Source organism: Chiloscyllium punctatum, chromosome 23, assembly GCF_047496795.1.
Source record: "Chiloscyllium punctatum isolate Juve2018m chromosome 23, sChiPun1.3, whole genome shotgun sequence".
NCBI lineage: Eukaryota > Metazoa > Chordata > Chondrichthyes > Orectolobiformes > Hemiscylliidae > Chiloscyllium > Chiloscyllium punctatum.
Window position 1 is genome coordinate 67,320,903 of NC_092761.1, and position 14,399 is coordinate 67,335,301.

The window sequence follows — 14,399 nt, forward strand, 5'->3', positions numbered from 1 at the left end:
GGTGAATGGGGACCAAGACCCTCTCATGCATGGCGGGGCGCTGAGCAAGTGCCTTGTCTCCAGCAGACTATGGGTTCCAGCAGCTCGAGACCTCTCTTCCTCAGCCAGCTGTCACAGTGAGGTGATCACCAGCTTGTGCTCCTAAATGTTCTCTGCCCGTTCCAGCCGGGATGTAAGCATCGGAACTGACGGAGGTTGCAGGAGGCAGCCTTGCTGGTGCATCCTCTGAACTCTTGGAACTGTCTTTCTTAGAAATCTAGGAAGTGCTCTGGTCGAGTCATCCATTTTTCCACCAAGATCATATACATCCCTCTGTCAGCCACAAGCGTGAGAAGGCATTGTGGCCAATGGTTAGAAGTTGGGTGCAAGCAATAACACTGACTGGGGGTTAATGTGAGAGTTTCAGTGGAATAAAGAGTAGTACTTACTCATTTGGTAGGACTCAGATATCTGGGCATTACTGTAGGAGCAGTCCTTGTCTTCTCCTGCAAGGGTCAGGGTGCTCTCCTTATAGTGGGTAAGGGATTTATTGCAGGCACCCCAGCACTTGTCTGGCCATTCTGGGCTGTCTCCTGGAATGAGGGAAAGGACAGGAGGGAGATAAAAGTGGGTGCAAGACTTTATCATTGCTGTAAGTAGTTGAAAGGTGATAAGGTGGCCCAGCTGAGTGAATAGGCAGCACAGAGGGCATGCTGGATTATTGGGTCGGAGATTAGATGGAGCAAGTGGGAGAGAGGGAGGATGTTGAAGGCATTCATGAGAGTGGCAGAGTATGAAGCTGAGTGGGATGTGGGTGCAGTAGCAAACATTGAGTGTAAGGAAGCAGAGAGAAGGTGGTGGTATGTATGGTGAAGGCTGGCAGGTCATTGAATTTCTAGTGGCATTGCTGTGTTTTCTGGCCTGCAGAGAGTACACTGACCTGGTTGGTGACTTCAGTCTAGGTTGGCAGTCTGTTGTCCATCCTCCAGGAAGGGGATACCCCTCCTCTGCAAACCAGAACTTCCAGCTCCCTGCTGGAGAATGACAGTACCCGGTTCCCCTTCTCTGACAAATTCTGATCCATCATTAGTCATAAGCAGGACAGCTTCAGTAACTAAGTCGCTGGATTTTCAAAGGACATTCTGTGAATGGTGACATTCTTGGTGAACATCAGAAGTTAAGGTGGAGGCTAGAGTCAGGTGAGAGGGAGGTCATAGAGGCAGGGGTAGGTGGTTATTGAGGTGAGTTGAGAAAGATATGGAATAAATGTTTCATTAGTCCTCATGGTAATAACCTTAACAAAACTGATACTTAGCCATAAAATCCTAAAATTCAGCTCAAGATAACCATTAATGACCCTGGATTTTTATTTCTAATGTATTTTACTAATGTGGCAAGATTTTACTCCTGTCACCACAAACTGTGCAAGTTAAACAGTTCTGTGTTAATGAATGCTGTCAATTCATTGCTGCTTGATTTTGGAATTCACTGACAGCTCGACTGATAATTCCTCCAAAGACATCAAGAGCAGATTTCAGATATGGACTCAAACTATTCAATTGCCAGATACTTTTTTCCTTAATTTAAACTTCCTTCCAGCACTATCAAATCACAGATAACATGCTCCAAGGCATTGTCTCACCTGCCATTTTTCCTATTTTGAAGCTAACCCTTATTCTATTTTCAGTTGACGTTGTATTAGTCTGGAACATAGAGTAACAGGCAGGAACAGTGACATTGGCGAATCATCTGTTTTTGCTGAGCTAGTGTCACTGAAGCCAGCTTTACTGTCCCCAGAACCATCCTAGTCGGTACATGCAAGATTCTGAATTCCTACAGGATATCAAGAGGGAAAGTTTTTTTTTGCTTGATATAGGTTTAAGTTGTTCAAACTGAAAGGCTGCACAATCAGTCTCCTTCCCCTGAACAATGATGCTGCAGGTCACCAGTGTAATATATTCAATAAATGTCCACAGACCTTTATCAAATTGTAAATTGCCATAATCCATAAATTCATAGCTTTGATCGAGTCAGACGAAAGGGAGGTCATAGAGGCAGGTAGGAGGTTATTGAGGCAAGTTTAGAAAAATGGAACCTCTGGAAAGAAACCCTTCAAAGAACTCGACAAAATTGATATTTAATGAAAACATACAGAACATTTTTTTTTGTCAGTAGGTTGTTAATTTTTTTTATTTAATCGATTTGTTAAGTCTTGCATTATAGTTACACCTAAGCTCAAAAAAGCTCCATTTATTCTCAAGGTGAGAACCTTGACAAAACTGAGACTTAGCCATAAAATCGTAAAATTCAGCCCAAGATAACCATTAATGACCCTGGATTTTTATTTCTAATGTATTTAACTAACGTGGCAAGATTTTACTCCTATCACCACAAAATACCCCAACCATGGCCTTCACACCTAAACTATAACCACAGTCTTTTGACTCAGCAAGTGACAGTACTGCAACTCTCATGGGTATTGAGGTTGTATGGAGTCCTTGGCAGGACCTGCATTCTGATACTATACTAATCCTAGAGCTGTAGAGTCATACAGCATGGAAACAGTCCGTGCCAACTGAAATCCCAAACTAAACTAGCCCCAACTACCTGGGCTTGGCCCATATCCCTCCAAACATTTGTTATTCATGTACTCTGTGCAGCTCTTCACTGAGGGTCCCAGTTTACAGCATGTCCACCCATTTCTGTGCACGTGGGTGGTGGATGAGGATTGGTGCAAATGCAAAAGAGACACACACACACACACACACACACACACAGACACACACACCAGTAGTGACTGTTCCATGAATTGTATACTAAACTAATATTTAACTCCTTCTCAATACATGAGTGAAGTTATGTCTGCAGAGGGTTTTGAATCTACTTTCTCACGAAACAGTTGATTTCTTCATTCCATCTTTGTATAGCAGCCAAGCTAAGTTGCAGGATTCAAAAACACAATTGGCCAAGTTGAGATCCATGTTTTCAGGAACAGGGCTACTGTCAGAGCCAAATTGCTACTTGAGGATGCTTGGCCAAATGTTTGACTGATGCAAATCGAAATCATGGAAACAATTCAGCAAACTTGTGTTTTCATATCACTTTTTAGTAATTAAAATGTAAACAGGTTTTGCGATTTGGAAGTATGTTGTGATTGTTGTATATTTTATAACTCAGAGCTGTTACTAGATTCTCTGCATGTGGTAGATTCATTTACAGACCTTTACAATCTCAACTTAATCCTTCCAGCTCTCACTCCCCGTTCTTTTTGTTTTGCTGAGTGTATATTATGAAGAGTATCAATGGAAACAGGCGAGCATGATCAAAAATGTAACGACTGAACATTATCATGTGGATCAAAGGATTGTTCCCAAATCTTTACTCTCTAGTGAAGGAGACAATCTCAGCCATTTTTGTCTATTTGCAATTAGATTGAAAATGGTTAATAGCCAAAATAGTGCATCAAAACACATTTGGGCACGGGATGTAAAAATGCTCAAAAGTTTTGAATCTTGACCCGAGCCGACTCCAAATCTATCCAACTCCAATTGTAATAGAAGTGAGATGTAGGATGGGTGAGAAACCTACTTCAAAGAGATGTGTTCATAATTTAAATATTAAAATGAGGTTGTAAGCCTCATATTTCACCACCATTTCAATTCTAAGCCTTACGAATCTAGTTTTCCAGCTCTCGGGAAACCTGGCAGCTAAACTGATGCATCTTGGAACAAAAGCAAAATACTGTGAACACTGGAAATCTGAAATAATAATGATACGTGCTTGAGAAACTCAGCAGGTCTGGCAGCATCCATGGAGAGAGATACTTTGTGTTTCGAGTCCAGCGTGACTTCTTCAGAACTTCTGAATGCAGCTCCAAAGAAGAGTCATTGAAATCACAATGTTAAATCTGTTTCTGTCTCCATGGATGCTGAAAGACATATAGGAATTTCTGTATTTATGGTGAACAATCTGCTTCAGTTTATCTACTTCATCCATGACCACCTCCAAACTCCAGTCCCCACCTCCAACTGTTCAAACCTCTTGAACTGTTCTGATCTTCATCACCCACAGTCCTGCTCTCCTCCATGGGATTTCCACACTTACCTCACCCTTCCCCTGAACCTACACTGACTCCATCCCACCCTTATCTCCAATACTTCTAACTTCCCTCAATGATTCTTTTGATCACCCTGACTCATCTCTAGTCTTTTTGATTCATCTCTGATCTCCTCTGATTCTTTCCTTTCTGACCCCAACCCTAGCTTCTGAACTCCCTGATTTACCATCCCTTCTTCCAGGTTTAAGATCCCCCACTTCTCTCAATCTTCTGGGTTGTTTTTTTTACCTCTCCTGATGCCTCCACTTCCCCTGCCAACCCCACCCCACCAGTCCCACCAAGTTTTCTGAGCTCCCACTCTACTCAGTGAGATCTCCAAGAATACACCAGCCACTCCAGAAATTAAAAAGACATTGAAAGGACAAAGCAGAGTGTCTGAATAGTTAATGAAGTGAGGGGTTCAGGAAGGTGTACATTAAAAGAAACTAATCTCCTGAATATTTTCCAATAATGGAAAGATTGGGAAAAACAGGAGGGCAGTTATGATCAAATGATAAGATCATTGATGGTGCATGGCAAAAAGGGAATTATTCTGAGACAATGGACTAACAATTGTTGTGGGCGGCACGGTGGCAGAGTGGTTAGCACTGCTGCCTCACAGCGCCAGAGACCCGGGTTCATTTCCCGACTCAGGCGGCTGACTATGTGGACCATGCACATTCTCCCCGTGTCTGCGTGGGTTTCCTCTGGGTGCTCCGGTTTCCTCCCACAGTCCAAAGATGTGCAGCTCAGGTGAACTGGCCATGCTAAATTGCCCGTAGTGTGAGGTAAAGGGGTGAATGTAGGGGAATGGGTGGGTTGCGCTTCAGTGGGTCGGTGTGGACTTGTTGGGCCGAAGGGCCTGTTTCCACACTGTAAGTAATCTAATCTAATTGTTCCAGAGAGGAAGTAAATGTTTAGAATAGTATAGTAAAGGAAGGGGAAGGTTGATGAGCAACTGAACTATTGTGTAATAAAAAGAGGGGTGGAATGTCGAGATACTCAAGGGATTCACTATTCCATGTAGCAGCTGACACAATCTAATGTTGTTCATGTTGGATTTTCAGCATCTGCTGCTTTTTGTGCTCTTAGTTTTTTTTTCCCCCAGCAATCCAGTAGCTGGACCGGAGAAAACGGCAGCTGTCTTCCATTGTGAACTCTCTTTCTGTACACCTGGATTAAAAATTTGAATGTTCAGAAAATCAGTCCTCAATGAGACATAAAAATTCTGTGACTCTTCTATGACAGAAAACATTGCATGTCTCTATTGTACAGTAATTGTTTCATTGTCTTTTGTAAGTATTCCATAATTGCATGTTGATGTTTCAAAAGGATTTTTGAGCTTCCAGCACCTCAAATTAATGCTGACATTTTTGCTTAAAGTATTCCTGATGTCTCTGCTCCAATTTGTCGTGTGATTTTTTTTTCCTCTCAAATTGTAATATTATTTGCCATTATTAAATGGCTCCTACAGATCCGTGTAGGCAGATTTTCATTACAGGTAGCTAATTATTGAGTCTCTGACAGTTGAGTTGAGAGTTAGGTTAAAGGAAGGTAGAATATTGAATCAGACATTGATCCTTCAACTGTTTTCCTGTCACAAAAAATGTATTATTGAAGCAGTTTTTGAAACCAACTAGGAACATAGTTAGACGATGCAGACAAAGTAAAATGAGGACAATAAAGAATCCCTGAAGAAATAATTATGGCATGCACTTATATATTAGAAGTTTGAGATTAAAGTGAAGCAATATTGGCTTACTCAGAGGATTAATTTAGGCTATGGAATACCAGTTTTTAGATACTAAGCTGCCTCTGTTATGACCAAATCCCAGATGATGTTCCTCAATTTATTATGACTCCAGAAGGAATACCCCAAGCTGTTACACTTCCGGGTGAAAAGGGATGAACTGACTCCAGTTCTTTATTCACCCTTGGTTGGTTACAAGGTTAATTTATATACCTTTCTCCCAGATCCAAATAAACTTGTGTTTTATAAGGAGACAACTTAGGTTTTCTTAAAATTGCTGGAAGAGGTGATTTTATTAATTCCCAAACATGAGAAGCAATATTGTTGCAGCACACATATATACAGATTAGAAATAAGGGGTGAACCGAAAAGTTTACTTGGCAAAATCTCTGAAGTTTTCACAAATTGCAGATGGTTGTACAATCTGGTTGTTGTAATACAGCTTACTCATAGCATTGACGATGGTAATTGAACAGTCGGTTTCACAATCCTTAGTTTTGTAGATTGGCTGAAATTCTGTCATGCTGATTCCTTTCAGTTGTGATTAAATACTAATGTTCAGAGTGAGAAGGTGTTCTTCTTTTGCTGTGCTTCCCTTTTGTTTGGCTAGTAGCTAGCTGATTTTTTTACAAGTCAGAGTGAGAGCTGGTCCTTACGTACAACATTGGGGATAATTCTTTCCACAGTGACCTTCACAACATGTTGATCCCAAACCATGCACATGAAAATGTTCAGTCCTACCAGCACACACCAGTGGACTTGAAAATGGCTTTTTAAAACCTGTTCTTGTGTAAACCTTTGTCCCTCAAAGGAAAAACAGAAAATGTGCTTGAGGTTTGGGAAGTAACTTGCTGGCTGTTGAGCAAACAGTCGTCAGCCTCTGATTTATATCTGCATTCACAAGAGATTCATACTTTCTATTCATTGTCCAGACAATTTGAAGTTTCACTGACACTCTTAGGTGTTACATCCCATCAGTCCCACGTTGATATTTTTCCAATCAACCAGCCGCTAAATTTACACGTTCGATTATTTTTTCTTCTGTAGCAGTTCTCTTTGAAGAAGCCTACAGTATCTCAGGTTCCCAACCCAACGTGGTAAAACTTTTTCTGGCCTGAAATTGGCAGACATGTGCTTATTTTCCATTGACAGCACTTCTTAAACCACAACCTACGTCACCTAGAATAACAAGGACAGCAGACACATAAGAACACCTCCACCTTGAACTTCTGAATCTGCAACTCATGCTGACAGTGAAATGTGTCACCATTTCTTTATCACCATGAGCTAAAAATCTTGGAACACCCTCCTTAACAGTACTTTGAGTCTATCTACTAAAGATGAACTGTCAGTTCTCACCTGGAGCTTCTCAAAGGCAATTAGAGTTGTCCAAACTCTGTAGAAGAACAACAATTTGTATAAGTTCTCACAGCCATCCTGCAATGTTGGGGCATCTCTGATCAGTATTTGTTTCAGATAGAAAGCTGAATGTCACCTGACACAGCTGCTACTCCAACCTTACACTGGGGGATGCACAGCATCAACTGCAGTTTTTAAAGGTTTTATGGGTATCAACTTCAGTGCTATTGCATCCCTTCAAGCAAGCAAGGTCATTATTATCACATTGTTCACCTTTCCTTCGCCATAAAGATCAGAGAGGTTGGAATCACTTACAAGGTACCATCGACTGGGTCCCATCACCAATTATGTGCTTCCTGTGGTATTACTCAAAGACATATGCATCACAGTCTTTATCCACTTCTCGCCATTTTTAGGTACCGTGGACTTTTTTTAGAAATGTCAAAATCCATGCTGGAGAATGTCTTGTGTATTCAACCTCCTTAATTAAAAAAAAGTAAAATGGCAATTATCTCCTTTTTAAAGAAGAAAATATCTCTATTTATCTCCTCTCAGGACAGTAATTGAATGGCTCATTTGAATTATTGATGGGAGTCACAATAAGGTCTTGTCATTCTTGTCATCAGTGTCAGCTTCATATAATCAGAGTTAACCTTTCAATGTTCGACTTAACAATAAAAATCAATAAGAACGTTGCGACAAGCATGGCAATCGCAATTATTAATTGTGTGGCATGCATCTTCTGAATCTCTGATTTGGAAATAGCCATAATGCCCAACTGAACTGATCCTCAGTCACTTCAGTTAATGATTTGTGCGACCTTCCTCAGATTTTATTTTCTGCAAGGGCACGGTTAATTCAGGTATTAAGCATTCTGGCTGCACATTTCATCTTTTCTAATGTTCATGACATTTGTTATGTGAGGCTTGTTTAACTGGCTGGCTCTTAAATGAATTATTGATTGGGGGTTTTCCACTAATGCCTGAACCAAATTGTCATTTAGTCATGAAGATCAATAATCTTGCTTTACCATTTTAAAAATGATTAATTTGTCATGCTTAAAACTTGCCTCTGTAAGAGTCATCAGTAATTCTCAGTCAATGTTTAAGTTGTGTTTCTTAGACCGAGTATAAATTGTATTCAGAAATCACCAAGGCAGTCCAAAAGGCATTAAGAATCATTCTGTAATTCAGCAACTTGGAATAGTCCAATGGAAAAATTGGATTAATGAGCAAAGTGCCAACAGCGACTCAGTGGCAACACTCTTGCCTGAATTGCAAACAACTTCAAATTGCACTTCAGAGATTTAAGCAAATATTGCTCGTTGACACTATAGTGCTCTGTTCTGAAGAAGAGAAAGAACTTCTCCCTGGTGCACTGGCTAATGTTTATCCCTCAATCAATATCATTATGAAAAAATAGATCTAATTGCAATCTTCAGGACTTGTTTGCAAATTGCTTTTTCCTGCATTATATCAGAGATGGGAGGGCTCTTTTGGATTCAGGATAATGTTCCTACCTGTGAGGCAGGAGGCCAGCTTTCAAGTCCCACCTGCTCCACAAGTGTATAGCATCCCCAAACAGTCTGGTTAAATTGTATCTATCAGTGATGGCACTCCATTGGTCATAACACATTTTGAGTTGTTGTGAGATTTTACAAACATGCACAATTGCTTTTCAGACGTTAATGAAACAGATTGCTGTTTGCATTAACATTATGGGCAGGATTTTGAGACCTGGACGTATGACAGATCAAGACAAATGGAAACTAAAGAATAGTCCTGGCATGCTGGTTCCTGGGTCCATTGTATCTTCAGGCTGTTTGGCTCCAGTGAGAGTCTGTGGAGGAACATTCAAGGAGACTAACTGGGATTTTGCAGGTTCCAGCAGGTGGCAGACCCTGATGAAGGGCTTTTGCCTGAACCGTCGATTTTGCTGCTCCTTGGATGCTGTTTGAACTGCTGTGCTTTTCCAGCACCACTCTAATCTAGAATCTGGTTTCCAGCATCTGCAGTCATTGTTTTTACCTGGCAGACCAGAACTTTCTAGTCAGGCCTGTTTATCTGGGTTCAGGAGCAGGTTAAAAACAAGGACTGCAGCTGCTGGAAACCAGAGTCTAGATTAGAGTGGTGCTGGAAAAGCACAGCAGTTCAGGCAGCATCTGAGGAGCAGGAAAATTGACGTTTCGGGCAAAAGCCCGGCTCTATGCCTGATGAAGGGCTTTTGCCCGAAACGTCGATTTTCCTGCTCCCCAGATGCTGCCTGACCTGCTGTGCTTTTGCAGCACCACTCTAATCTAGATTCTGGGTTCAGGAGCAACCCATAGACTGAACTCCAGAATGCCTCCCCAGGCAGATACATCCCCATATTGATGCCCTGCCTAAAAAAACCTAATTTTGTTTTAAGATTTTTAAATTTTGGAAAGAGGGGTTTCCGTCCTGAAATATCCTTTTCCTTGTAGACCCCTTCTTCTTTTATAGTGGAAGGAGCCTGATTGTTGTTCCAGTTTGGTCAGTCTAACCACTGTCTTCCATTAGACAGTAAACAGGTCTCCTGCACAGTTATAAGGACACCCCCATGAAAATTCCATGAAGTGATTGTTTTTCCATGAATTTTCCATGAAAATTCCATGAAGTGATAGACTCAGAAACTTTGCCATCTTAGTTTCCCATCCCTGGAAAGCAAATCTTGTCCTTTGTCTCTTACGTCTAATTGCACAATGTTTTAAAGTCTGTGGTCAAAATATGGTACTATAACTGTGTTTCTCATACAACATTCAATGTAGGGTACCACAACATGCAAATCTTCTGGAGATTCAGAACTCTCAAACAGTAATTCAATTAAAAAAAAATGTTTTTGTTTAACAGCATATAGGCACACAATAAATATTCTGATTCTACAGGAGCGCAAAGTCTCTCAGCAAATACCAGGGTGCCAATAGAAAGCTTCCATATCTTTAAGTAAGCATCTCTTAAATGGATCCAACAAAGATCTTTGCTTTTTTGTTCAGCCTTTTTTTCCTTGGAACATGTACTAATCCCTAATGTTTAACACTTCTTCTGAACATGCATTTCCAATTCAGTACTGGGATTCTCAGCCCTTTCAGCTGATACTTGATCCCATTCCAGCTTCCTCTGTGAGATGCAAATGCTTCTGTTTTGCAAGCAACCCAAGTCAGCTGTTATCCAAGCTACCCATGGCTGCCTGGGAGACAGTCCTATTATTTTCTACACAATGAATATGTTCTTGCATTCTCTTGTTCAAGGTACTGCCTGTTATGTCGTAGATTGTCAGAAAAAAGTGTCAAAGCTAGATCTTTAGCTTGTGATGCTTCATACAGCATGTACAGATTCTTTAGGATTGGCTTCTAGTTTCTCCTTGTTGTAACATGAAAGGAGTAAAACTCACGTTTTATCGATAATCAATGATTATGAAAGATTAATAATATGATTTGAATTTAAATTGTTGTTTGGATTAGGTCCTTCAAAGCTTATTAGCAACTGAAGTAAGCATCATATTGATTCATTTCTGGGTCTTATAAAATACTGCAAAATGAGGTCGATATCTGACTATAATTCGACAGCCAAAGACTCCTAATGGGATAGAGAAAAAGCAATTGAATTGTTTATGGGTTATTGTTTATGGTTTATGTTTATTCCTGATGAAGGGCTTTTGCCTGAAACTTCGATTTTCCTGCTCCTTGGATGCTGCCTGACCTGCTGTGCTTTTCCAGCACCACTCTAATCTAGACTCTGGTTTCCAGCATCTGCAGTCCTTGTTTTTACCTAATTGAATTGTTTATATCAGACAAGAAGTTTTGAGAAGATTACTAAGTTCAACAGATAAAGGAATTAAGTCAGGACGTGGGAAATTAAGACCAGAGATATTTTCATGGCAACATCAGAAGGAGAAACTGAGGATAAAAAGAGAAGACAATGAAGAATTTCAGTTTTCAAGAATTGTAATGATGAAGTTCACTTATTTTAAAAATAAATGTTCTTTTTCAAATTTCATTTTGATATTAAAACTAACTTGATCTTTCAGACTCAATTAATCTAATAGGACCAATGTAATAAGAAAATTGATGGAAATTTATTGAAATAGACAAATTGTTCAGCACCTAAGAGCTTCTTTGCAACATTTACATTATGAACATTGCATACCTGCTGATCTCTGAACTACAACACATCCAAAGAAGAGATATATCTAGAAGCATCAATGGGCAGTTTTGGGTGGTTCACGTTATGACCTCCACATGAGCACAGCAAGCAAAGGCAAACAAAGCAGCAAAAGGAAATGATTGTTATCCATGTTGTTGATGCTCATTCAAACGGTTGATCTATCATTTCACACAAGCTCACACAGTTGTTACAGAAAGTAAGTGTGTATCCTGTCGTTGCAGGCTGGATTTAAAAACATCTCTCAAGATGCTCCAATCCCATTCCTCAGCACCATTTTCTTATCCGTGTCCTTATATATATCCTGAAAGAAGACACTTGCAAAAAGATCTATTCCATATTCAATATAAAGAAAAATAATATTGTACAAAATCCTTCTGAAACTGCATGCAGTGTATCGTCTAGTGATTGTAAAAAGATCAGCTGGTTGGATCTCATAGAATACGCGTTTCTTGATCGGAGTTGTTAACCTGGGCTAATCAGGGAGCTATGGCTGACAGATATAAACAGAGGTTCTCACACCTGCACACATACAACATGGGTGCTGGGGTAAAAATAAGCACTAACGCCTAACTGCGATAGTGTGGTAGAAAAAAAATAAGATAAACAGAGGTTCTTTTCACTCCGAGAAGGAAGCCAGATCAGTGTCAAGTACTATACATGTGTAAATAAAGGGTGACTTGGTGATGGGATACCAGCCTCTGTGGAGCAATTCATAGAGATGTTCAGGAAGGATGGTTTGCTTTAATCATGTGTTCAGTGAAATAGTATGGCAATGACATTCACCTCTCTTGGTTTTGATGGCTACGGACCTTAGTTTGCCCAGAATTCTATGTCTAATTTTTCAGGAATATAGAAGTACCTTCACTGACTAAGGTAAAGCTGCAAGAATTGTTTGGTTATTTTACCATTAAATGAAATACTAACTAAGTTCCCACTTGATTGTTAACAATAATTATCAGGATCCATGACTGCCAGATCACTAACACATCATTTGAATAGGAATTATACTGTGCTGGTAGCAACATTGCACCTTTTGAGCCACTTGTATTTACTCAAACGGAGATGTAGTTATGGATGATCAATTGCTGTTCCAGACTAGCACTGATGGCTCTCTTTGCTTGGCTTTACAGACCCTCCATACATCCCTGATACTAGGAATGTCGGAGCAGCAGTTGGACAGAAAGGCATTCTCCAGTGTGAAGCTGCTGCTGTCCCGTCACCAGAGTTTGAATGGTACAAAGAAGACCGAAGGTAGTGTTTAACTATAAAGAGGGTTCCTTTTAACATTTCTCGTGAAAATGGCACATGGGACAATATTTATTTTTGTCATGCCAACAGATAGCATGTGGATATGTTTCAAAGAAATATATATTGGTGTTAGGACCGATTGAGAAGACGTGGTATGATTCCACACTTTTTCCATTCCTTGTTTGGAGCAGAGGTTTGGGACAATGTGTTTATCAATTCAGTGTGTACTGATCCATTTTACTGTATAAATAACCATTCAAACATGTAGGTTTGAGTTAACATAAGAAAAGGTCAGTTTTATTCTGCACCCACACAGGTAAAACTGTTAAATATCTTATAAAGTGTCCTGACTTCCACACCTTGCAGGTAAAAATACAAGCAAGGGATTGAAGTTATATGAGAAAGGAAAGGTAAGTACGTGTTCACTGGTTGGAGCCAGTTGGATGTGGCCATCCAAAGATTTTGGTCTTTGGTTGGTAATTTAAAATTGTTGCTGATGTCTACAGTCACTGGTGATGCTAATTTTGAAACTGAAGTCTACCATTAAAAATCCTCTGTCTCCGAGCAAGAATATTGATACACTCAAATTTAGCAGAAAAGGTGCCATCTAGATGGCGAGAGAGAGAGGCTTTTGGTATATTCTGTCAGTCCAAGTCAAGTACAAACACAAACCTTGGTTGATTACCTGGCCTGAGAAACTCCTGCGAGATGCTTTGGAGCTGAGTCAACTGATCTCCAAAAACCAAAATTGACATTCCTTGTGCCAGGTATGACTCCAACCAGTGAAGACTTTCCTCCCTGATTCCCATTCACTCCAGTTCTGCAAGGGCTACTCAATGCCTCATTCTGTCGCATGTGGCTTCGACACCACGGGTACTCATTCCAATCACACCCTCGAATTCAGTTCTTTATGCCATGTTTGAGCTAAGACTGTAATGAGACCAGGAACTGAGTATCCTTGACAGAATCCAAATAAGGTGTCATTGAGCAGTGTATTTGCTGAGCATTGATAGCAATATTGGTGACGCCTTCCATCACTTTACTGAGGTTAAAGAGTGGACAGATGAGGCAGGCATTGGCCAGGTTGGTTTTGTCCTGTTTTTTGTGAATTTTGCCGATATTTCCAGGCTTTAAAAACTTTGCTGTGTAAATATTTTTTTCTCTCGTGGATCATTTAACTCTGGCTGCAGTACCAGCTGCAAGCAATCCTTGAGTAACGCAGCCCAGTAGTAATTTTGTATGTGTGAGACTAGACTGCAAGTGTTGACATGATGTTGGATCACCAAGTGTGTTAGCAATCAGCTCAGTTTAGTTCTCAGTTGATTCTGTGTTAATCAAGGAAGGACAGATAATACTGAAAAATGTACACACTGATTTCAATTTTGCTTCCAACTAAGTCCAGAATTGTTGAAGGCAATTGTGAACAGTTTAGGTGGCACAAGGGAGAAATAAGACAATGACCATATGGTTTAGTGCTGCACTGAGTGATATGTTAAGCTATTAGGCCAAGGCTAAACTATTCATGAGAAGTTAACATTGAAAATGTTGATTTTCTGTAATATTTTGTAAATGTTTAGTTTTCTAACAATCCTTCCAAAGGCCATTAAGCTGGTTGGTATGAAGTGCTTTTTCAGCCCTTACTATGTAATTGTGAAGCTGGAAGTTAAGATGTGATCCTGTTGCTACTTGAAACTATTTGGACAAATAAGCCAATTCAATCTCCACCATCGCAACATCCCCCCACCTCCCCACTACCTCCCCACTCCCCACCACAATACAACTGGAG

The 14,399-nt window shown here is 40.2% G+C and overlaps 1 protein-coding gene across 6 annotated transcripts in view; it reads left to right on the plus strand.

Annotated features, from left to right (window-relative positions):
- The window catches only part of opcml (opioid binding protein/cell adhesion molecule-like), a 2,217,520-nt gene that overhangs the window by 2,138,176 nt on the left and 64,945 nt on the right, over window positions 1-14,399 (plus strand). For all 6 annotated transcript variants that reach the window (XM_072593129.1, XM_072593128.1, XM_072593130.1 and 3 more), the window contains one exon: window positions 12,496-12,616. In XM_072593129.1, coding sequence (XP_072449230.1) covers window positions 12,496-12,616 — 121 coding nt within the window. The remainder of the gene's footprint in view (window positions 1-12,495; window positions 12,617-14,399) is intronic.